This window comes from Macaca thibetana, chromosome 15 (assembly GCF_024542745.1).
Source record: "Macaca thibetana thibetana isolate TM-01 chromosome 15, ASM2454274v1, whole genome shotgun sequence".
Taxonomy (NCBI): domain Eukaryota; kingdom Metazoa; phylum Chordata; class Mammalia; order Primates; family Cercopithecidae; genus Macaca; species Macaca thibetana.
This window is the reverse complement of record NC_065592.1, coordinates 82,794,949-82,820,441: the sequence shown is the minus strand read 5'-3', so window position 1 is coordinate 82,820,441 and position 25,493 is coordinate 82,794,949. Positions and strand designations below refer to the sequence as shown.

Sequence of the window (25,493 nt, the reverse complement as noted above, 5' to 3'; positions counted from 1 at the left end):
AGTAGCTGGGACTATAAGCGTCCACCACCACACCCAGCTAATTTTTTGTATTTTTAGTATAGACAGGGTTTCACCATGTTAGCCAGGATGGTCTCGATCTCCTGACCTCGTGATCCGCCCACCTCGACCTCCCAAAGTGCTGGGATTACAGGCATGAGCCACTGCGCCCGGCCTCATTTTTGTATTTTTAGTAGAGACAAGGTTTCACCATGCTACTCAGGCTAATCACAAACTCCTGACCTCAAGTGATCCGCCCACCTTGGCCTCCCAAAGTGCTAGGATTACAGGCATGAGCACCTGGCCCAAATTTCTATTATAAACTACCCAGTCTGTGATATTCTGTTATAGCTGCACAAGCGAACTAAGACAAGGCCCTTCTTGACAGGTTTATAGTTCCTACCACTCCCAGAGGTAGAACTGGATGACTATTGGTGCTCTGACACATTCTGTACCATTTTGCTCTCACTTCTTTGCTCATGCTGTTTGCCAAATGTGGGATGCCTTTCTTCTCATCTTCTAATCATCCTTCACAACTTAGCTCAAATACAACTTCTACTGGGAAGCCTTTACCTACCTACCCACAAAGGGCGCTAATCACGGATTCCTTGGAATCCTAGAGCTCTTTGTATAACTTTTCATGTTGCACATACCACACTGTGTTGTAATTATTTGGACGGATGTCCTCTTCTACCACACTGAACTATTTGGGAAGATATAGCATGGTAGTCATTAATTTGCTGTACATACAATATGTCCACTTGAAGTTAATATTATACCATTCATATACAATTTAGAAAATTTATCACAGTAGGTGGGGCACGGTGGCTCACACCTGTAATTCCAGCACTTTGGGAGGCCGAGGCGGGTGGATCACGAGGTCAGGAGATTGAGACCACCCTAATACGGTGAAACCCTGTCTCTACTAAAAATACAAAAAATTAGCCAGGCGTGGTGGCGGGCACCTGTAGTCCCAGCTACTCGGGAGGCTGAGGCAGGAGAATGGCGTGAACCCGGCAGGCAGAGCTTGCAGTGAGCCGAGATCGCGCCACTGCACTCCAGCCTGGGCGACAGAGAGACTCTGTCTCGAAAAAAAAAAAAAAAGAAAGAAAATTTATCACAGTAAACGTCCATTTACCCCTCTCCTATCCTTTATACTATGATGGTGATATATAGCGCATTTATTTGTTATAAACCCCACAAGACAATGTTATAATTTGGGTTTTAAATAGTTAATATGTATTTTAAAGAAATTTCTGTTGGTCAGGCGCGGTGGCTCATGCCTGTAATCCCAGCACTTTGGGAGACCGAGGTGGGTGGATCACCTGAGGTTGGCATTTCGAGACCAGCCTGACCATCATGGAGAAACCCCGGCTCTACTAAAAATACAAAAAAAGTAAGCCAGGCATGGTGGTGTCTGCCTGTAATCCCAGCTACTCGGGAAGCTGAGGCAGGAGAATCGCTTGAACCTGGGAGGTGAAGGTTTTGGTGAGCCGAGATCACACCATTGCACTCCAGCCTGGGCAACAAGAGCAAAACTCCGTCTCAAAAACAAAAAAATTGTTTTGTCTTCACCCACACATTGACCATAGTTTTACCTAACATATCCTGATAAAGACCTCACTTGGTTCACATTCGTATTAGCTTCTATAGCTATGTCACAACTTACCACAAACTTAGTGGGTTAAAAATCTCAAAAACATATTACCTTACAGTTCTAGAAGCCAGACGTCTAAAATGTGTCTGCAGGGCTTTATTCCTTTTGGAGGCTCTGGGTGAGCCTGTTTCCTTGCCTTTTATGCTACCAGAGGCTACCTTCATTCCTTGTCTCACAGCGGTCCTCCATCTTCAGAGCCAGCTGTATGGCATCTTCTCTCTCTCCAGCCTCCCACCTCCTTCTTATAAAATCCTGTGATTACATCAGGCCTACTCTAATTAGCCAAAATAATCTCTCCAGCTCAAGACCCTTAATTTAGCCAGGTACAGTGGCTCACACCTGTAATCTCAACACTTCAGGAGGTCAAGGAGGGAGAATTGCTTCAGCTCAGGAGTTTGGGACCAGCCTGGGCAACATGCCATCTTTAAAAATAAAATTTGGGCCAGGTGCAGTGGCTCACACCTGTAATCCCAGCCCTTAGGGAGGCCAAGGGAGGTGGATCACTTGAGGTCAGAAGTTTGAGAACAGTCTGGCCAACATGGCGAAACCCCGACCCTACTAAAACTACAAAAATTAGCCGGGCGTGGTGGCAGACATCTGTAATCCCAGCTACTAAGGAGGCTGAGGCAGGGAAATTACTTGAACTCAGGAGACAGAGGTTGCAGTGAGCTGAGATCATGCCACTGCACTCCAGCCTGAGCGACAGAGCAAGACTTCATCTCTAAATAAATAAATTGAAAAACAAAGACCCTTAATTTAGTTACATCTGAGACGTTCCTTTTACTACCTAAGGTGACATTCACAGATGGGGGATTAGGATGTGGATATCTTGGGGAAGACATTAATCAGCCTAGTATTATTCACAACATTTATCACTAGTATCTAGCACAGTAACAAAGATACATAGAAGGTGGTTGATAAATGTGCATCAATTAAATACATCTTTGCTAAAAAGTGGTCTGATGACCGTTAGTATTAGCATCACATGGGAGCTTGTTAAAATGTAGACCTCTGGCCCACTCCAAACATACTGAATCAAAATCTGCATTTTTAACAAGATCCCCAGGTGATTCTTATGCACAGTAAAGTATGAGACATACTGAATTAAATGATCTCATCTAACAGTTAAAATAACAATAGAAACAATATATTAAGCATCTGTAACAGATACTTTGCGTGTCTTCATGTGCTCTGACCCACCTCTAATTTCAGCCATGGCTGCATTAAAGATTGCTGGGAGAGTGCAGATTTCTGGCTGACTCCCTCCTCCAGTGTGTACTTTCTGCCCCAGGGACTTCACCAAAGGTATGAGAAGCTAGTGCAAGGGACAACACTCCTGGGGCAACCCTTCACCAGTGAGGGCCCGGTGCTGGAGGGCAAATCCCTCTGTCTCCCATTCTTGGGATGGGCAATTCTAAGAAGCATTTCTATATCAGAGATTTTAATAATGCTCATGATGGTCACAGTGGCTCACACCTGTAATCCCAGCACTTTGGGAGGCTGAGGCAGGTGGATCACCATCTCTACTAAAAATACAAAAATTAGCTGGGCATGGCACACTTGTAATCCCAGCTACTCAGGAGGCTGACGCATGAGAATTGCTTGAACCCAGGAGGCGGAGGTGGCAGTGAGCCGAGATCGTGCCACTGCACTCCAGCCTCAGTGACAGAGCTACAATCCATCTCAAAAATAAAGAAATAAAAGAAAAAATAATGCTCCCAAATATTGGCTTTTCTTCCTTCCCTGTGTCACTCTTCTTGCTCCCTCACCCCTGCTTCCTGGGATCACCTCCCAAATAAACCACTTGTCCCCAAGTCTTTGTCTTCAGCTTGGCTTTCCTGGCAATCAAAACCAAAGCAGTGTTTATTAAATACCAGGCACTCTACCATGAGTTTTATATGATTTATCTCATTTTATACTCACAACAGCACTGTATTTCTGCCCTATTTTTACCCTCTTTCAGATGAAAACACTTTAAAAGCAGTTATTTGCCCAGTTTCACAGAACTAATGTAGGACAGAACTGAAATGCTAGAGTCCAGGCAGCTTGACCCTGGGGTTTGTGTACTTCCTCAGCAAGTGCCTCCTCATGAGAACACACTGAGTCTTACATTTACATAGTATTTTCCAGATTTAAACTGAAAAGAATAAATCTCGTCATTCTCTAAACTGCTGGTCAACTGAAAGGAGAAATGGACTAGAAGTCCCCAGTAATACTGAAGACTAAACTTAAGCATAAAGCAAGTTCATCTCTGGTGGCCATGGAGAGAAACAGTGAACGAAGTGGATGGAGCATGCTGCAGAGGACCAGTGGGTTGGTTGCAGAGGCATAGTGGGAAGAAGGATGAGTTCTTCCTTTCTAAGAACATCCCATCTGCCATACCTTCCCGATGTAACTCAGGAGAAGGAGATCCACCTCCAGATCCAGGAGTACCTCCCAACCAGGACAGACCTCTCTTAGGAGGGGACATGTGAGCAAAGGCTCAGCGAAGGTCAGGGTGTGAGCCATGCTGAGATCTTGGAGAAGGGCATTCCGGGTAGAAGGAAGAGCCACTGTGAATGCTTATGAGACAGGAGTCCAGCTGGTTAGTTCTCAGATGAGCAAGGCGGGTAGTGGGGCTGGAGCGGAGTGAGGAATGGAGTACAGTAGGGGAGATCAGGACGTCTCCTTTCGGGCTCACAAGCAGGCTTACTCCACTGTGAGGACAGCAGCAATTTCTCTGAGTGAGACTAGAGTCACAGCTGTATTTTGAGCAGAAGAGTGCTGTGACCTGACATGTATTTTAAGAAGAGCACTTAGCTCTTAGCAGTTGTGTTGAGAAGAGAAGCAAGGTCAAGGGTGGAGGCAGGCAGAGCAGCTAGAAGGTTCCTGCAGTTATCAAGGCAAGAGAGGAAGGGACAGAAGGTGAGAAGGGCCAGTTTATGGAGATATTTGGAACACAGGACTAATAGGAGTTCTTGATGGATGATTAGCTATGGGTTACGGGTATCCATTTAAAAGAGGGATGAAGGATAACTCATTGGTTTTTGTCCTGAGCAACCAGAAGCACAGAAGTGTCTCTATCTAACATGGGAAACGCTGCCAATGGAGTCATGCATTGGAAGGGAATTATCGGCAGTTCAATTTTAATATGTTGAGTTGGAGATGCCCATCATATATTCAAGTAGAAATGATGACTAGATAGTTGGATGGTCATGTGTGAAGCTCAAGAGACAGGTATGGGCCGGGCACGGTGGCTCATGCCTGTAACCCCAGCACTTTGGGAGGCCAAGGCAGGTGGATCACTTGAGGTCAGGAGTTTGAGACAAGCCTGGCCAACATGGCAAAACCTTGTCTCTAGTAAAAATACAAAAATTAGCCGGAAATGGTGCTGAGTGCCTGTTATCCCAGCTACTTGGGAGGCTAAGACACATGAATCTCTTGAACTCAGGAGGCAGAGGTTGCAGTGACCTGAGATCATGCCACTGCACTCCAGCCTGGATGAGGGAGCAAGCCTCCAAAAAAAAAAAAAAAAGAAAAAAAGAAAAAAAAAAGAAAGAAAGAGGTGTGAATTGAAGATAAAAATTGGGTAATCCCTGGCATGTAAAAGGTATTAAAGCCTGTCACCCAAGCTGGAATGCAGTGGTGCAGTCACAGATTATGGCAGCCTCAAATTCCAGGGCTAAAGCAATCCTCCCACCTTGGCCTTCCAAGGTGTTGGGATTATGGGCGTGAGCCACGGCACCAGCCTTGAAGGTATTAAAGCCTTGAGGCTGCATGAAACCACGAGGGGAGTGAGTATGGATGTGGAAGAGAGACAAGGACAAGGCTCCAGGTCAACTCCAGTTTAAGACAGCATGGAGAGGCAGGGAGCGGTGGCTCATGCCTGTAATCCCAGCACTTTGGGAGGCTAAGACAGGCGGATCACCTGAAGTCAGGAATTCGAGACCGGCCTGACCAACGTGGTGAAACCCCGTCTCTACCAAAAATAGAAAACTTAGCCGGGCATGGTGGCACATGCATGTAATCCCAGCTACTCAGGAGGCTGAGGCAGGAGAATCGCTTGAACCTGGGAGGTGGAGGTTGCAGTGAACTGCTGAGATTGTACCACTGCACTCCAGCCTGGGTGACAAGAGTGAAACTCTGTCCAAAAAAAAAAAAAAGAGCCAGGAGAAGAACTGAAAGTAGCAAAGAAGAAAAAGAAGGAATCCACCTCTCTTCCTTTTCTTCTCTTGGCTTCTAGGATACCATAGTCTCTCTTTTCCTCTAGTTCACTGTCCAATCCTTAGTCTTCTTTGCTGTGATGTGAAGTGAAATAACTGCCCAATAGATTTGGCATCATGGAGGTCATCCGTGATCCTGAGCAGTTTCAGTCCAGTGACAGAAATGAATGTCTGGCACGGGATCAAGGGAGAACAGGAAGGTCGGACATGGTGGCTCACGCCTGTAATCCCAGCACTTTGGGAAGCTGAGGCGGGTGGATTACCTGAAGTCAGGAGTTAGAGACCAGCCTGGCCAATATGACGAAACCGCGTCTCTACTAAAAACATAAAAATTAACCAGGCGTAGTGGTGCATGCCTGTAGTCCCAGCTACTCGGGAGGCTGAGGTGGGAGAATCACTTGAACCCGGAAGGCGGAGGTTGCAGTGAGCTGAGATCACACCATTGCACTCCAGCGTGAGCGACAGAGTGAGACTCCATCTCAAAAATAAAGATAAAAATAAAAAGAGAACAGGGGTGTGCACATACAGACAGAACATAGAGGTAACTTTGAGATGTCTGCATACAAGGAAGATGGCAAATGGAGTAACAGTGCAGGAGGATATGGGGTCAAGGCGTCACACACACACAAGTATACATAGAAAGACAGGAGGGAGGACACTTTTTTGTGCTGAAGTGAATGATTTAGAATAGAGCAACAACTAGATAAGCAAGAGATGGGGTCATTTTAGAAACAGTCATTAAATAGCCCAGAGGGGAAGGGAACCTGGTGCCACATGGGAGGATTTGCCTTAGACAGGAGCAGGAACAGTGTATCAGGTGACAAGTGGGAAGGCAGCCTCTGGGTGGAGAGGTAGGTAGGATGGAAGCTATGATGGTAGGAAGAGGAGGTAGTTCTTGTCAAATTGCTTTTATTTTCTCAGTAAAATAAGCAGCAAGTTTCTCAGCTCAGAGTGAGGAAGGGAGGAGTGCTGGAAGTTTGAAGAGAGAAGGTGCAATATAGTCATTTCAGGGTGCGGGAAAGTAAACTGAGGAGGGAAATGCACACGGACAGTGTTGAGAGCCCACTCGAGATGGATGATCATAAATTTAGAGTGACAACAGTTAGCCCTGTCATTTTTGTCCAGTGTGTTAAGCTGGACGGAATCAAGAGTTTGGCCAGATGGTCCCAGGAATGAGAAAGTAGGGGGAGGTGCATGCAAAGGAATGATACAATGACAGACCATGAAATCTTAAGCTGGGTAGGAGAGATGTAAGAATGAAATGCCAATGACAGACAGTGAAAAAGTAGACTGGAAGTCAAAATAAGGTCAAAGAATTGTTCAAATGTGGTTATTTGAGCAAATAAGCTGGGAGAGAAAGAGGTGTTGGTCAGGAAAGAGGATGATGGTCAGAGGTGGTGCTGTTATTTGGTGATGAAAAGATTGAGGATACCCACATGACAGTGGGGTGGAGGAAAACAAGGATTGCAGTTCAGGTACTAGGGTTTCAGATAGGCCATTAATCTACTGGGATGCTAAATTAACCAAAATGTTAATAGGAGTTGGGTGGAGGTTGGGGACTGTGAGTCAGGTGCTAGAATCTTCGGAGAATGAGGAGGAGTGCAGGAGAGCCTGCAGATGACAGCCACAAAGCGGAGGTGGTATAGTCTGATGGCAGGTACTTCAAAGCAGCTGGGGTGGAGGGGGAAGAAAGAAAGAGTCTAACTTGGGGAATAATTCTCCTGCCAAAGGTTTGTTCTGAATTCCACTCTCTAGTATCTCATCAAGCTTCCTTCCCTCTTTTGGCAGCTGAGAGGCCATCCAGGGTAAGGATTTTTCCAGGGTCGTGGGGTCAGAAGGAAACCAGCAAACAGTCAGGACTTTTATTCTCTCTTCTCTGCTACCAAAATACCAAGGCAGTGTTTTGGATATTTAAAAGAACATTGTAAATGTCCTTGTTTGTTTCTGTCTCTGTGCAACACTGTTCTGGGAAGGACAGGGAGCTGGTAACCATGGCAGTGGAGCAGAGGGTGGTGGTGAAGAGGTGGTTTTTAAATGGGGTGAACTTCAGGCAGGCAGCACCCAGAGCTGGAACCCCCACGGCCTCCTTGGAGTTCTTTGTTCATTCAGCTTACTTAGGGAGAGAGGCTGCATTCTTCCCCGCTGGGAAGCAAGCTTTGAAAGGAAAGGTTTTGCCAGACTCCATAAGGAGAGGGTGTGTCCCTAGGAGCAGGTTTTGGGGTTATGCCTGAAAACCTTGGTCGGCAGGGAACTTTGGGCACCCTGTTACGAACAGGACAGTCTCTGATGGCAAAGAAGCCAGCTCTGCAGCATCCTGGATGCAGAGTTCTTACACACCGTTAGCTGTCTCACCACTTCTCCCTGGACAGGTGGCCACTCGCGGGGGTGGCCCAGAATCCTGGCCAAAAAAGACAGCCAGGCAGGGCCCCCACAGGAAGGTAGCTGGCAGGGGAGCCAGGAGGAGAGGAAGGAGGAGGGAAGCAGTCACCTCTTCCACGTTCCTGGATAGGGAGCCCCAGGACCCTTTTCAGGACGAAGAAGTGCCCCCAAACAAGCGGACACAGGGCAAGGCAGGACAGGACAGGGCAAACCTGGGGCAAAGCTCGGGGCCAGGGAAGTCCCATGACTGCAGTGTTCAGCTGCAGGTTTCCCAGCTGCTCTGGGCGGGAAGCAGCACTGGGAGATGGGGGCGGGGAGAAGGGAGGGGAAAAGAGGAGGAGGGAAGTAAACAGGAGACCACAGAGAGAGCCAGTTCCCGGCGTTCAGAGAACACTAGCCGCCTCCGGTCCCCGGTGGGTGGCTGTATGTGTGGAAATGAAACTGGGAGGAGGAGGGAGAGAGGGAAGCGCAGGCACGCACTTCTCGGCTGTCATCCACCTTGCCTCTCCCGACCCTCCAGCCCACTCCCCACCGGGGTAGGGGGTTGGGGGAGGTGGGAGGGAAACGGTTCAGCAAACGCTCACCCCCAAGTACCAGTAGCTGGTTCAGCTGTCGGTGAATCAGACACTGTCTCAGCAGCTCGTCACCTGCGCTCGGGAGGGGAACAGAGGGCAACCTTGTAACTTGGGAGGGGGAGGTTGGGAAAGTGCAGGATCCAGCACTGGGCCTGGGCCTGGGCGTAGGGGTGACGCCTACGGCTCGGAAAAGAGATATCCACCTCCCAACACCCACACACGTCTCGACCCAGCACCCGGACGCCGAGTAGAGGGGGTGGGACAGGAGCATGGGGGCCCTACAGAAGGGGGAACTGCAAGCAGGGGAGGGGAGAAGAATGGGGTGGGGGTGTTCTGCGGCGCGAAGCGCTGGGGGCGGGGTGGGCGCGGCCGCGGCCACGGGGAGAGCTGCTGCCCGGTGCCTGCCCGCGCGGGGTTATGCGAGGTAACCGCGCGGAGAGGAGGAGGGAGGCGGCGGGGGCCGCGGGCCGGGGTGTCTGGCACTCGTTGGACAAAGAGATGATGAAACGTGAGCGCTATATTTACCAAGGGGGTGGAGACGGGGCGGGGGGGCGGGGAGTAAAAAGGACAAACTGTTCCACAACAACCACAGGAAACACAGCCCATCTGACTCACTGGGAGGGCAGCACCGACCCCCTCGCAGGCTTATCCTGGAGGCAGACGCGGGGCGCGGGTGCTCCCGGGACCGGACCGAACCTGGGCACTACGGCTGGGGCTGAGTTGATTTATAAATAAAGGCATATTCGATCCAAGAGTGCGTGTGTGCGTGCGTGTGGTTCTTGTGGGGTAGGGGAGAGCACGGAATGGCAGGAATCTTTCCTAACCCCTTGGCCGGGCCATCGCGGGAGAGATCTGCCTGCAAACTCTGGGAGCACAATTCCTGCAAAGTCATCTCCTCCCGCACAGCCTGGCCGGCCTGCCCGCCCCGCCCCGCCAGGGGACAGCAGCACCCGCCTCCCCCACTCCCTCCCCACTCCCGCAGCCCTTGGAGTTGGGGTGCGGTGCGGTGCTGGCTATGTTTAGAAGCTGATGTCATCTCGACACCCTACTCTGCAGTGTTCCCAGGAGGACCGCAGGGCAGGTTTTCCTCTTCCTCGCGGGCGTGGGGGATGGAAGGTGGCCAAGGTGGCCTGCCCTCTCCCCAACACACTCGCCCCACACCCATCTACCCGGGAGATTAAAAGAAAAAAATGCGACACCGCCAGAGTTATGAAACAGAGTGGCGGGGGCGGTACGTGCACGCGGAGAGCGCAAAGCAAGGGCCCGGGCCGCACGGGGCTCCCCCCGGGTCCCCACCCACTCCCAGCCCCGCGCTCCCGGGTGCAGGGGCTAATTTCAAGGTTAGCTCACGTGGGCGTGGGCGCCCGGAGCTCCTTGCACGAGTTTGGGGCGGGTTCCTTGTCCCCCAATCTAGGGCAGTTTGTTCAACTGCAGTAAAGGGAGCTTGATGTTCCAGCAGGGAAGGGATTTCTGAGAACTGGGACTGTCCTCAGATGAACTCGCCTCCTCAGGCTGCTGCGGCGGCGGCCGCCTGCGGAAGACTTTTTAAAAGGGCGATGCCAGGCCGGGCCGCGCGGTCCGCGAGTGGCTGAGTCGCCCGCCAGTCCGCGGCCGGAGCGGAGCGCCCGCCCCCGAGCGCGGGTGATTCACCGACTGCCGCGCTGGGCCGGTCGGAGCGCGGGGGGCTGCGAGCTAAACTTATCCTCCTGCATATGCATGAACGGGCGGCCTTTCTGCGCTGCAGAGGAGGGCTGGAGTTTTGCGGAAGGCTGCTAAGTGGGGCAGGAGCAAAGTAGGGCGGCGTGCAAGTTTTCGCGCTTGCCTGAGCTCCCTTCCCCCTCTAGCCCCTGGGGTGTTAACTGTCATTATGGCCACGGGCGTTCCACCAGATCGGGCTTTACCTGATTGTATTTCAAAATCCAGGAACATCGCCATTGTTGGAAGCCTTATCCCTTTAGCCCCGCCTCTCCCCTCCTCAAGCTCGTCTGCTTCCCTAATTCCCCTTCTTTCACCAAAATGAACACTGGTTTCCTCCACATATGTTCCGTGTGCCTAGGTGGGGTCCCTGGAGCCGGAGGGGCTGGGCCCTGAAAGGGAGAGGTCTGGATCAAGCCCAGAATGAGGTCCAACACGTGATCCTCTACCCCCAGTGGGCCATCTGTTCTCCTCCTTCCTTCCCGCCTGGAGGCTGGCAGTTCTGCCCGGCACGGTCCACGCTTCCCAGCAGGAATGAGTGAGAAAAGCCAGAATTGGCAGAACCCAGTACCTACAGAGTGTGATTTTAGCCTGAACTTCCCTGGTCCTTGAGCAGGGGTGACACCCGGCAATCTGTATTTTAAATCGAGCGCCAGGTGATTAGCTCCACCCTGCAAGGTGGGGAAACCCTGCCTTGGGGCACAGTTTGAATAAAAATCTCCAGGGGAGGGGCCTGGGAATCTGTGATGCATATGCCAGGAATTACCTTACTCCCCTCTAGGGTGAAAAATTTACCTTGGGCCAGGCGCGGTGGCTCACGCCTGTAATTCCAGCGCTTTGGGCGGCCGAGGCGGGCGGATCACCTGAGGTCAGGAGTTCGAGACCGGCCTGGCCAACATGGCGAAATCCCATCTCTACCAAAAATACAAAAATTAGCCGAGCATTGTGGTGCATGCCTGTAATCCCAGTTACTGGGGAGGCTGAGGCAGGAGAATCGCTTGAACCCGGGAGGCGGGGTTTGTTGCAGTGAGCCGAGATTGTGCCATTGCACACCAGCCTGGACGACAGAGCGAGACTGTCTCTCAAAAATAAATAAATAAATAAATAATAAAATTTGCCAGGGAAAAAGAATAGGTTATTTGAACCTCCATTCCACTTTCTACGAACCAGCTTGAAGAAAGAAAAATCGAGACCATAAAATTAAGGAAGGGATTTTGAACATTTATATTTGTGTCTGCTATCCATTAAATGTTGATTTAAGGTTTTCTGACCTTCACTGCCATAAAGAGCAGTATTTCTAGATGTACAGCAGATGAGATGGTATTTAAAGAACCCAAGTCTTGCTCCAGTTTTTTTCTCTAGGTTTTTTTTTTTCTTTAGATTCCTTGAGGTGTTTGGAGTTTGGGAGGAACTACTGGAGATGTATTAATCTAATCCCATCGATTTACAGATAAGGAAATAGCTCCTAGAGGTTGCCTGAGGTTACAGAGTTTATCTCAGACCCAGAGGCCAGTTCCTCACAGTGGTCTACAACCCTGAAAGAAACAGCTGACTGTAGGCACTACTGCTTAGTAGAGCTAATAATGATAATACTGTAATTATTTTAGGATGCACAGAAAACAAGGCTTATATATTCTGGCTACAGGCACATAAGCCATTGTTTTGAGAACTTGGATAGTAAAGCAAATTGTTAGGCAGAATTTAGAGAGGAAAGCATAAACTAGAAGCACACTTACAGTCTGAATTTTCATGCTCCTTCCGGTTGGTTTGTGTGGATTTGAAAATGTGTATTTATAAAGACTAACTTGGGGGAAAACAGAGCTCTTACATCTATGTGGCATAATATATACTTCAGTGATATATTATTTTAATTGGGAATGATTCATATTAATTTGGGATCGTTTATTTTGCCAACATTTAATTGGGACAACCACATGCTGGCAAAACAGCCCAAGCTGGGTTTTAATCGTAAAACTATTATAAAACACATTCCAACACCCTCAAGGAAACTTCACTATTGAAAATACAAGAAAAAAAATCCTGACATAGAAATTATTATTTGCTGATATGTTATTTTATATATATGTTTTTAACATATAAACTTCATGGAGGACAGAGTCTCTTTTCATTTCTGTATTCCCGCATGCCCAGCTCATTGCCAGGAACATAAATACTGGAGAATGAATGAGTGGAAAAGGAGAAAAAAGAAAGCATTCTACAGTTCTAGAATTGCTGGGTTTAAAAAGATAATTCTAAATCAAGTCAAGCAGCAGTTATGTTTGTAAATGTGTGAGAAATTCATGTGGATGAAATCTCAGTTTTCTTTTATTACTTTCTTTTATAATTCTGAAATGAGTGAGTTTGGAGAATTCAGTGTTTATGTCCAGTTCAAACAAAGTGAAAGTAAAGTGAATTAAAGAAAAGCTGGCAAGGAGTAAGGAAAGGAAAAGTTTATATTTTTAAAAAACCTAAAGTGATTGATGTATTCAAATTCCTGGATTATATAATCTTCAAGGAAAGATACAGACTTTTCCTCTATTCTGGAATAATGATGATGGTGGTCCTAGGGCTATCTATAGATGTCCAGGTCTGAGCAGTCTGTTTCACCCGTACAATCCCAGTTAAAATGCCAGTCTGAGGGGTTGTACAGGCCATGATCATAGGGATCCTGGAGAGATCCCGCTGTTATGTGCACTGGGCCTTAAGGAGGCAGGCAAAGGTGCAATTTCTAAGCGATCATGTATCCTACGGGACAAAATTTGTCCCAGAAAAATCATGAAGTAGGCAAACTCCCCTGGGCTTCAGTGCATTCTTTTCTAAAATTAAGAGATTAAGTTCTAAAAATGCAAGAACTCCAAGATGGCTTGGAGTTTTTTATACACTGTATAGCTACCTTACAGGGCTGTTGTAAGGGTGCATGCAAGGTGCTTGGTACAGGGCCTGACACATAGTAAGCCCTCCACGAAAGGGGTCAGTGATAATGATGCTGATGGTGATGATATTCTTGGTTGCCCAGTATTCCCCATCTATACCTTTCTTCCACCTGCAGTCACCTACTGCAATATCTTCCCTGTACCACTTTAATATTTTTTTGTTGTTTTCTTTATTTGTTTTAAGGTGTGCACTTTTATTGAACTGGTCTCATCAGGTTTTTTGGTTTTTTTTTAGTTAGAATGTATTATACTCTTACTTACCTGAGCCACCCTTAATTATCATCATTATTATTTTTTTATTTTTATTTATTATTATTATTTTTTTTTTTTTAAGAAAAACAGGGCCTTGCTCTGCTGCCCAGGCTGGACTACAGTGGTGTGATCAGGGATCACTGCAGCCTTGACCTAGGCTGATGCAGTCCTTCAGCCTCAGCCTCCTGAGTAGCTGGGACTACAGGTGCGAGCCACCACGCCTGGCTAACTTTCTTTTTTAATTTTCTTTTCTTTTCTTTTTTTTTTTTTTTTGATGTACCACTTTAAAAACAAAGTCAAAAGAAACTACTGTAGACATCAAACTGGTAGAGTCAATTTGAGACCCTTCCCTTAGAGACCAGAACCTGGTGTAACTTTCTCTTAACAAAGATTAATAGCCAGTGGAGGTCAGGGTGGGAACTCACTGAATCCGCATCACACAGAATCAGGTACCTCTCACATTCACGAAAGTGAATTATTTTTAATCAGTTGTGCTGACAGTATGCCTCTTGCAAAAAGAACTAGCCCTAGAGGCCGGGCGCGGTGGCTCACGCCTGTAATCTCAGCACTTTGGGAGGCCGAGGTGCGCGGATCACGAGGTCAGGAGATCGAGACCTTCCTGGCTAACATGGTGAAACCCCATCTCTACTAAAAATACAAAAAAATGTTAGCCGGGCATCGTGGCGGGAGCCTGTAGTCCCAGCTACTCGGGAGGCTGAGGCAGGAGAATGGCCTGAACCCGGGAGGCAGAGCTTGCAGTGAGCCAAGATCTTGCTACTGCACTCCAGTCTGGGCGACAGAGTGAGACTCAAGTCTCAAAAAAAAAAATAAAATAAAATAAAAAATAAAAAAAACCTAGCCCTATATTCTTTCCTAGCTATCAAGATGGAAAACAACCACATCATTAATTCAGAGGAGGGGTAAACCAAGTTAATCAGACTCCAAGACCCATACTAATTGCTGACCAAGTAATGCCACAATATTTCATGGCTGAGGATCTCCGACTTGTTCCAGTCCCTAAAAATCTGTTTCGCACAGTTAATATTTCACAAAACCAAAAGGGCTTAGTTGCAATCACAAAGAGCTAGAAATCAGGAGACTCGTGGTTTCTATTGAGTTCTGTCATTATCTGTCTAATAAGATAAATAAGTCACTTTTCTGTATCTCAGTCTCCACATTTGTGAAGTGAGGGAAGAGAAACATGTCCTAAAAACCAAGCAGGGGCTCTGGAAAGAAAAAGAGCTAAGAATGGTGGGTTTTTATTAAAAGTTACACAAGTTAATGGTTTTTGTCTCCATTTATCTGAAAGTGGGTTAAAAATAGCTTCCAAATAAAGCAAAAAGAATTTATTTAGACTAAACTGCACCGGAGAAGTAGAGGAATTAAGAGATAGGACAAGCAAAGATGGGATGTTTCAGTGGAAGAATTTCAGGGAGTAAAAAGGCTATGCTGTAAAACCAGAACTTTTGTTAGCACTGCTTTTTTAAGATGAATTGGTCATAGTTAATGTATTGGATGGAAGAATTTTTAAACATCTGCCCCCAAAGTACGCTGCATCCAAAAAAATATATAACGAAACGAATTCTTACTCATTTGTGTTTATTCTTGGACTTATCCTGACATAATGGGGTTTTTAAAATTATAGACTCATACTGCGTTTATTCATCGCCCCTGTCCTCTCATCCATAACTCAAATTTACTACCAGCAACACAAAATACAAAGATGTGTCCAGTTTCACTACAGCTCTTCGCGTTTACAAGTATCGAGCGCTTGCTTTCGGAACGCCCTTCTGATTGGCCGAGCCAATGCCAGTGACATCAACCAACTTACTTTTGATTGGAAGGCTGGTTGCTGGGACTGTAGCGTTTGCAGGAAGTCACTTAACTGTTTGGGAGCTGGAAAACCGAAGCTGAAGTTCTCTTTTGCCATAGGAACGAGCGCAACTGACTAGGGAAGATGTGTCCCAGAGCTCCGCAAGCTGGAACGTGAGCCAGGAGGCCCGGACCGACCACGGGACCGCGAGGCACTCCGAAAGTGTGCGGCTGCTCCTTCCCTGCCTCCCAGCTGTTACCCTTTTAAATGTCAGTGTTCGAGGCTGTAGGGGTAGCACGAGGCAGTGAAACGGAACAGTCGGATTGGCCGCACGCCTCAGTTCTAGACGCACCTCTCCACTGAAAGGCCGTTCTGACTGGCAGGGGGAGAAAGTAAACAGAGTTGAATCACCCTCCCCACTGGCCAATTGGAGGGGGTTTGGTTTGTGACGTGATGGGATTCTGCGAAATTGTTACTGAGCAAGAGAATGCCGGAACGGTGCGGACCGGCCGGAGCAGGGGCTCAGAAGCCGTCAGTGGACTCGGGAAAAAGTGTCTCTTAGACCTGGCGCTCGGCGGGGCCCTCGCCACCCGCGTCGGGGTGATCGGGTGAATGTCCTGGGGCTTTGGCTCGACGGAGAGGCGGCCGAGGGCGTGCACCTCTCTTGCAGTTTCCTCTCCCAGCGCCTCGGGGGCGTTTTCAGTCGAATAAACTTGCGACCGCCACGTGTGGCATCTTTCCAAGGGAGCCGGCTCAGAGGGGCCGGCGCGCCCGTCGGGGGATCGCGGCCCGCGCGGGGCAGGGGCGGCGGCTAGAGGCGGCGGCGCGGCGGAGCCCGGGGCCGTGGATGCTGCGTGCGGAGGCGCTGCCGGTTACGTAAAGATGAGGGGCTGAGGTCGCCTCGGCGCTCCTGCGAGTCGGAAGCGCCCCGCGCCTCCGCCCCCTTGGCCGCCGCGCCGTGCCGCGCCGCGCCGCGCTCGTCGTCCGAGGCCAGGGCAGGGCGAGCCGAACCTCCGCAGCCACCGCCAAGTTTGGCCGCGCCGCCTGGGCTGCCGTCGCCCGCACCATGTCCGCGGCCGCCTACATGGACTTCGTGGCTGCCCAGTGTCTGGTTTCCATTTCGAACCGCGCTGCGGTGCCGGAGCATGGGGGCGCTCCGGACGCCGACCGGCTGCGACTACCTGAGCGCGAGGTGACCAAGGAGCACGGTGACCCGGGGGACACCTGGAAGGATTACTGCACGCTGGTCACCATCGCCAAGAGCTTGTTGGACCTGAACAAGTACCGACCCATCCAGACCCCCTCCGTGTGCAGCGACAGTCTGGAGAGTCCAGATGAGGATATGGGATCCGACAGCGACGTGACCACCGAATCTGGGTCGAGTCCTTCCCACAGCCCGGAGGAGAGACAGGATCCTGGCAGCGCGCCCAGCCCGCTCTCCCTCCTCCACCCTGGAGTGGCTGCGAAGGGGAAACACGCCTCCGAAAAGAGGCACAAGTGCCCCTACAGTGGCTGTGGGAAAGTCTATGGAAAATCCTCCCATCTCAAAGCCCATTACAGAGTGCATACAGGTTAGCGGCGTCGCCCTCTCCCCCGGAGCTCTGGGGTTAGTTAACCTTTGGCCAGGCAGTGTTCCTGGGCGTTCGGGACACTGCACTCGGCCGAAAGGGTGCAAACATGTTGGATAAGATGTGGTTTAACTCTTTAAATAATTTAAATGTGCATTGGCGGAAAGCTCACTCTCTCCTTAATTGTCCCCGGCCTTCGGGAGCCACGGAGAGCCTTAAACTGGCGGGCAGAGCGAGTGCGGTGCGTGGCTTCGCGGGGAGTGGTGTCCGCCCCTCCCCTGTCCCGCCCCGCCCCCGGGACTCCCGCACCCCGCGACGGTGGGGCCACCCCACCTGGGAAAGACGCTGGCAGCGGGGAAGTCAGATGGCGTATCTTTTATTTAATTCCCTTGTCGGGTTGCAGAGAAGTGGTTGAAACCGAGGGGGGACGCGGCGCACTTTACTTCGAGCCTTTTAGGGATGACTAAGGACTCATTTAGCTGGATGCCTGCTACTTTTCTGGGCTTGCCAAGGTGGTTTTAAATTTGGCCAGGAGTCCCCCGAGAGGTTTAAAATAACCCTGCTTCAGGCAGCAGAGGAGTTTGATCAAGTAATGGTGGTTAACTTCACTCATTAGCCTTCCTAATGAGCCAGATTTCAGAGCTGAGTTGTTTTTTTTTTTTTTTTTTTTTTTTTTTTTTTTTTTTTTTTTTTTTGGCCATGTGACTTAGGTCGCACCCTCCACCCCTGAATCCGGCGGTTTGCAGCAGGGAGGTGTGGTCCTTGCCGGAGGTCAACCTTGGTAATGAATGTTGGGCGGTTCTGGAGGCCTCAGGGAATAGTTCCTCCCAGGGAGGATGAGAGGAAGGGCCGGACGAGAATGTGGCCAGAAAGACATCTATCTGCCTTTTAAAATGGGCGTTGGAGACTTGCAGGGACCTGGGTCATCCAGTTCTCTTGGTTGTGTCTAACATGCACGGTGAAAGTTGGAAAGCATTCACATTTGGATATGCTGTCTGACCATCTTCCGAACGCTTCTCTCACAAACGCTATTCAGACGAGGTAGCGGGGCTTGGTCCTCTCAGATAAGCCTTTTGCTTCTGTCCTGTGACACCGTGTTTGAGGGGGTATTGTTGGAGTTAGTTGGAAAAGTGTTGTCATTTTTTGGTGTAATACTTCGATACTTTTAAGATGAGGTCTTGGGCCTGTGGTTTAAAAATGATACACGGAAAAAAAAAATGATACTTGATTGGGGTTTTTTGTTTTGTTTTGCTTTCCTTTTTAAAAGAAAGGTCACGTAACTGCTTCTCATGCCATTTCCTTTGGAAACTTCTTCTTGTGGAGGTGGCTGCTGGCACCGGAATCAGACTGAATTTCCTCCATGGTTAATGCAAAATCAGGTTCTGTTTGGGGTCATCATCTAGGTTGCCATAAAGCAGCACGTTTTAAGGTTTGTGTCTGTAAGGTTGCTGAAAGGCATGTGCCTGTGTTGGGGGATGTGACCTTTAGTGTGGCTCTGGGGGTGAAGTAGGGGTGTATTAACCGGAGGATGTTACTCACCAACAGCTGCTGGGCGGGCCTGGCTGTGTCAGCCATGTTCCCCGAGTTCGGTTGTTCCCATCGGCACCCACTGCCACCTTGAGCAAAGACATTTTCTCCTTCAGGGCGCTGCCCAGTCGTGCAGCCAGGGAGGCCTGCAGTGCCTCTGTGAGCTGCCAGAGTCTGTCCGACTCAGGAATAGGGTTTCCAGCGTTCTGGGCCATTCGGCTGAGTGATTTTTCTCAGGCATTTATAGAAATGGCTGCTTATGTGTGCGTGCATGCGTGCTGCTCCTTAATTCTCCATAAGGCAAGTCATTCGGCTCAGCTGTTTCAGGAGAACCTTTTTCCCAGTCAGGAGTGGAAAACGAAGTGAGATGTTCATTCAGCTTTAAGTGCTGCAGTCCTTTAAACCTAGGGGATATGGTGATTGCAGGTGTCTGTGTTTTGGGGATCTCTAATCTTAGTGAATGGTTGAACAAAACCTCAGCCTGGGTTAATATTGTCAGAAGTGTCTTCCTGCTAGAGGAGGTATGTGTTAAGGTTACTTTAAATAAGAGACTTGGAGGTCTCATGCATTTGGAAGTTTCAGATACAACTTCAATTTAAATTGACTTTAGGGTAGGGTAAGGAGCTTTCCTAATTTTCTTTCTGCTGGTGTTAAATCAAGAAGGTGGGCAGAGATGGCATTTGGAATGTCTGCATTCTGTGAAGATTTTAAGAGCTGAACTCCCTGCCACACCCCCTTGTTCAGTGCTGCTAACGTTCCTGTAAGAAACCCTCCAGCTTGCTCACTTCCTTATAGAGACACATACAGCTGCCACTTGCATAGACCACTTCTACACCAGCTTTAGAAGTTGAATCATTCAAACAGATTTTCTTCTAATTCAGTGCTGCTACTTCTGTAGTGTGCTGGGAGGAAAGACACAGTTGAAGCCGACTGAGCTGGGTTCTGATTTGTCCTATTGTGTTCTCGTTTGAGACCATAAGCAAGTTACTTTAATTCAGAGTTTGCAAACTGGAGGCTTGCTGCTGAATTTGCTTTGCAGATTTGTTTGGCTTGGCCAACACAGGGTTTATAAAAATTTAATTAGTTACCAACATCTAAAAATCAGAGGATTATGGCATGAGTCCAGATTTCTGACTTATCTGGAAAAATCAAAAGATCTGGCAAAACTGGGCCTGAATTCCAGCCTAGCAACAATTGGCTTGAACTGATCATGATATGGGGGCAGTACCTCATATTTTAATAATTTACATGATGTCTTTTAGCCTTTAAGTTTGCAACCTCTGCTTTGTTTAAGCCTCACTTTCTTAATCCACAAGATAGGGCTACTGTCCTCAAGTCACAGGTTCTTGTGCAAAGATAACATCTGTAAAGCACCTAGTAGGGTTCCACACACAGTAGCCCCTTGAGAAATGCTGGGTCCTGTAGTTTGTGTATAATATACAGAACTTCACCTCAAACATCAGGAAACACTGGATAAACTTGTTTTTTGTTGTTGTTGTTGTTTTCTTTTTGAGACGGAGCGTCGCCCTGTTGCCCAGGCTGGAGTGCAGCGGTGAGATCTTGGCTCACTGCAAGCTCCGCCTCCCGGGTTACGCCATTCTCCTGCCTCAGCCTCCTGAGTAGCTGGGACTACAGGCGCCCGCCACCACGCCCGGCTAATTTTTTTATATTTTTAATAGAGACGGGGTTTCACCGTGTTAGCCAGGAAGGTCTCAATCTCCTGATCTTGTGATCCGCCCGCCTCAGCCTCCCAAAGTGCTGGGATTATGGGCGTGAGCCACTACACCCGGCAGATAAACTTATTTTTAAGCAGTATGTTAATTTACATTTTTGAATAGTGTGTTCAGTTTGTTTTTCTTCAACCAGACCAGATCTTTTCCGGTGACATACCTCTAAAGTTTAAGCAGTGGATCCATTGTTAATCTAAAGAAAAAAAGATGCAACAAATATACTGTTTTTCCTGTTTCTAGACTTTTTGGACACTTTATGATGTATTTGTACTGTTTCAGATTAATTTTAGAACTATTGGAGTATTTTATGTGAAAATATATCAAGCATATTATTTGAAAATGTAATTAACATGAAGTTTATCCTAAGTCTCCTGACTTTGCGCATACCCTTCACATAGAGTGTGGGCAGATTTTGGGGGGTGGGTGGTAGAGGCAGTGTTACCATTTGGAGAAGGAAACGACTACATTCTAATTCCAGCTCAGAAGTCATCAGAACAGGCTGATGTTGAATCATGCTGGGTTGATATCCGGATGATAGAAACCTTAGGCCTTGTTTCTATGCCAGGTGCCATCTTATTCTCTTTTTGGAGGGACTTAAGTCAGCTATCGCCAAGTGTCGACAATGGGTTGAGTTTGATAACACTAATTATAGGATTCTGAAGATGAGAAAACCCCAAATTCCAACATCACACCCGAGTTCTATGAAAAAATATTTTTGTGTATATATATTCCGTGTGTGTGTGTGTGTGTGTGTATATGTGTGTATATATAGTGCAAAAAGAGGCTCATATAAAAAACCAGGAGAGATGGGAGCTACAAAAGCCCCGAGTGGCGGCTTGTGCTTCTCCTTAGCCTCTTCGAACACATTCTTGGGATCCTTGGCATACTTGGTGTGAGGGACCTGGACAGCCTCTGTTAGTAGAAGTTGTCCTCCAATATGGAAAACAGATTTTTTTGGCCCCTCTAGGAATGTTCATCACTGGCTAACTCTAACTTAGGTGGGAATTTGCTTAAAGGCATGAGGTTGCCCTGAGCTTCTTGCACTCTTCTCCCTTAATTACTGTAAAAGGCTTTGGAGTCAACTGTTTGGTCAAGGAGAGTCTGATGTCATCAGAGGTATGAGGAAAAACTCACCTTCATTGCCTGGGAGGTGGGGCCTTAGAGACAGGGCAAGGCTTTGCCCTAGACTAGGGAGCCTTAGCTTGCTTGGCCGCCCATTAAGTAGGCCCTGCCCAGCCCTTACCGCCATTTCTTCTCTTCGTTAGTAGAATGGAAGCCCTGTGCCTGGATCCTTAGGGACACATTATCTCTACCCCATTTTTCTTTCCAGAGGGCTCCCCAAAGTGATGTGGAATGGCATTTCATAACCCAACTTGCTTCATCCAACATAGATTTACAACTAGGCCTGAGTGGGGCTTGCACAGGTAACCGTTTCTCTACCCTTTTCCCATAATTGACCCCTCCATTACTGATTCTCCTGCCTCAGCCTCCAGAGTAACTGGGATCATGGGTGTGTGCCACCACACCCGACTAATTTTTTGCATTTTTAGTAGAGACAGGGTTTCACCATGTTGGCCAGGCTAGTCTCGAACTCCTGACTTCAAGTGATCTGCTCACCTCGGCCTCCCAAAGTTCTGGGCTTACAGGCGTGAGCCACTGTGCCTGGCCTCCCCCATTACATTTTAATTCCACAGATACACTTGAGCTGTTTATGGACTATGCCCCTTTCTGAAAGCGACAAATCGTTGTAATAGCTAAGACTTTTTTCACCTGTCACAGAACCAATTTTTGCCCCCTGGGAGATGATACTGCCCCACCCCACTCAGCAATAGGAGTGATATCAAGTATCCTGTTAGGTAAGAGTAACAAGCTATGCAAAAGGCTGCATACACATAGCTTCTAGCTATAGAAGATGGGTTTCTGAGGCTGCAAGGGTTTGCTATAGGGTTTGCTTCTGGGTTTTAGACAAGAGGCTAAAACTCCCTTGAATATATTCTTCAGCCCGAGCTTTCTGCAGAAATCTGACCCTGGGGCTGTAGGCTGTCAGGACCCTACAGTTCTTATTGCTAGTGGCAAGGTAGGAGCCACCGGTTGCCTTTCTTCCCTCATTTCCTGCGTGTCCTGTGTCATCCTCCATCTATCTGCCCTAGCAAAAACAAAGTCAGGGAGCCTCTGAGAATCTTCTGCTGGCAAGATTACTGTTTCACAATAGAAAACACAAGTGGGGTCAGATTACAGAGTACGCACACTGTTTCCCTTGATTTTCCTCTTACATCTTCTGTGGGTGGTAAGAAGAGAGAGGGCAAGGATATAAGTGGGTTCCTGCGTGACAGAGGGAGATACCAGAGTAAATACAGTGCCGCTTGAATGGTGACACCCCATTACCTTCAGACACAAAGATGTAAGCTGAGGGAAATGAATTCTTGGATTCTGAACATGAGGGTCAGATTTACATTCCTGTCTCAATTGTTGACGCTTATCCCAAGGACTAGTCATTCTGCAACATCTGTGGGAAATTCCCAGATTGAACTTCCCAGGGAGAAACATCATATGACATTGGGAAAATGACTGACAATGGTTTTCCTTAATAAGTTCATTGAGAAGAAAAGTGGGCGGATGATTTCCCGGTCTTCACTCTTTCAGAAGCCCCTAAAACAATCTGACATGCTCTAGTTGGAGCCTGCTTTCTATCCCATCAGTTTGATTTCTGAATGACTTATGATCATTACCATTCTTCATTTAAAAAAAAAAAAAAAAAGCTTTGTCGCATTTGTTAGTCTTGACTTCCAAATCTTCCGTGTTCTTTTTTTTTTTTTTTCTCTCTCTTTCCCCTTGGCTGTTCTCAGGCTTGGAGAAAAAGCTTGTAGCATGCCATTCCTTCCTCCACTGCTAGAATCCTCCCCCACATCCGACCCTCCCACCTTTTCCTAATGTTTCTCCAGCAAGCCCAGCGCCCACTGAAGAGCGTAAATTAGTGCCTAGTAATTGGTACAAAGGCATTTTCTGTTTCTATGCAACACACGCAGAAAGGAGGGGCAAAAGGAAGACGAAGAAAAAAACCCCACAGATGGTTAAAAAGGGAGAGAAGTGAGATCCTCTTTCAGTGGTCTTTGAGCAATCCTGGCTCTCTCTCCGCCCCACTTTTTGTTGGAAGTTAGTCACAGGCCTAGGCTTAACTCAGAGCACTTGGTGGCAGCAGTTGTTAGTATCAAAAGAATAGCACTTAGAGGTTGGAAGTGACCTTGGGAGGTCATCACATCCATCATTTTGTCTTTAAGAAAGCACATCCCCACCCTCTCTCAGAGAGATGGGGATTATTCTCTTGAAACGTTTTGGGGGACTTGGAGGGCTTCGAAGCACACTACCAGGGTTCAAAAGCCACCTCTCTGCCTTGACTAGCATGGGAGTGGTCATACTGTGTAATCTCCCAGAGCCTCACCAGCTCATGAGGGTACTAGACAGTTGGAAGCATTTGTCAGCAGAACATGCTAAAGCCCCTAGCTTCAAGCTTGGCTCTGTGGGTGCCTAGGAATTTTTCCTTCCTTTTGAATTCTTTGCAGTACTTTCATTTGAATTCTTTTCCCCCCTTGCTCTCCTGGGACTTCAGTCTATGGTTAACATTTTTCTTTTTCACCTTAAAGAGCTGCTTCATGGAATTAACCAAGTGAAAGGGCAGAGGTGGAGTTAGGTGGGGTGGCCTATGCCCTTTTTATGGGAGCAGCACTCTCTGAAACAGTCCAAGGCAGAGCTGCTGAGAGGTTTCCTACCACTGCCTACCTGGAATCCTCCTGAAACTTTAATACCTTTTTGATGCATTAAGGCCACGAGTAAACATTTGTTTTATCCCAGCCTCAAGCAGTCCCCTCAGCAAATAATAGGACTAACATTATTATTCATAAGAATGTGATCCCCACTGAAGGAGTGAGATGCACCCAATTTTTTTTTTTAAATACGTGGTACCTTCCCAGGGCATTCATTGCTGTGTGTGTCCAAAGCCTTTTTGATGGTGTGCCCGAAGGCTTCTCTTTTAATCTCAGTTTCTAGTGTGGCATAATTGACTTCAGAATCCTGAGATGAGAATTGAAGAATCTGGATCTAAAATCTAAAGGTTCTAGAGCTGAGAGAACCAGTTTGCTCACGATCTAAGCCAGAGCTGCTGCTACTGGGCCTTTGAATTTGTTTATTTTTTAATGAAACTGAGAATGATCACAAATTTGAACAGGAAAAAGGAATCTAGGAGAATTTGAACAGGAGAAAGACCAATCCTTAACTGGCCAGATTGAGTCTTTTTAAAAAGTGGGGACATTTATTTAAATAAGAGACGGGAGCTTAAGCCATACAAAATTAATGACAAGGATTTGAAATGCAGTCCGTGGTGTTATGTCTTCAATGAAGTTTGAACATTTTTCCAAGCTGAGCCTCCGTCGTTATGGAAGGGAGTGCCTCCCAAAGGGCCTGACTTGAACCAAAGTGGGAACCAGTGGAATAGGCAAGGGACAAAAACACCAAAGTCTCTCTTTGGACATTTTAGAACTGGGAGCAAAGTTACAGATCATCTCGGCCCAAAGAAATAGAGGGAGAAAAAAGGTTTCGCCGTCTCTGTCTTCCAGAGAGCGAGCTGTGATAAGACAGGCAGTTAGAAAGGAAGAGTTAAGGCCTGACCCATTTCATATTGAACAGCCAAGACTGAGGAACTGGAATGTGAGGGGTCTTTACCTTCAGTACAGAGACAGTAGACAGAGTCGTCAGAGCACAGGCCTTCGGGTGCCTCAGACATGGGTTTTTGAATCCTGTCTTCACCATTCTATTTATGACAACTCATGCTCCACTTACCTTCTCTGAGCCTCAGGTTTCTCATCTGTAAAATGGAGCTCAGTAATTACATATTTATGAAGTTGTTATGAGGCTTAATTCAGACGAGGTGTTTAAATCATTTAGCACACCATTATAATTAAAAATAAAGAATTTATATGAGTGTCCAGGAAACCCTTGATTCCTAGAATTTTTGTTTAGAATTCCAGATTAGTCCAGCACTGCCTCATTCACTTATTTATTATTATCATTATTATTATTATTATTTTGAGACTGAGTCTTACTCTGTCACCGAGGCTGGAGTGCAATGGCATGAAGGATCTTGGCTCACCGCTGCCTCTGCACTCTCCCCC

The 25,493-nt window shown here is 47.7% G+C and overlaps 1 protein-coding gene and 1 long non-coding RNA gene across 7 annotated transcripts in view; one reads left to right on the top strand and one right to left on the bottom strand.

Moving 5' to 3' along the window:
* Window positions 1–15,616, bottom strand: part of LOC126937484 (uncharacterized) — a 201,959-nt gene extending 186,343 nt beyond the window's left edge. For 3 of the 6 annotated variants that reach the window (XR_007719741.1, XR_007719742.1, XR_007719743.1), the window contains exon 1: window positions 8,820–9,115. This is a non-coding gene — a long non-coding RNA (uncharacterized LOC126937484). Of the gene's footprint in view, window positions 1–8,819; window positions 9,116–15,521 lie in introns of those variants that run through there. The other 3 variants (XR_007719745.1, XR_007719746.1, XR_007719747.1) reach the window with 3 other exon arrangements.
* A 951-nt stretch (window positions 15,617–16,567) lies between these two features.
* KLF9 (KLF transcription factor 9) overlaps window positions 16,568–25,493 on the top strand; it is a 29,500-nt gene continuing 20,574 nt past the window's right edge. Inside the window, exon 1 of the mRNA XM_050760923.1 lies at window positions 16,568–17,074. Coding sequence (XP_050616880.1) covers window positions 16,570–17,074 — 505 coding nt within the window. The 5' untranslated portion in view covers window positions 16,568–16,569. The remainder of the gene's footprint in view (window positions 17,075–25,493) is intronic.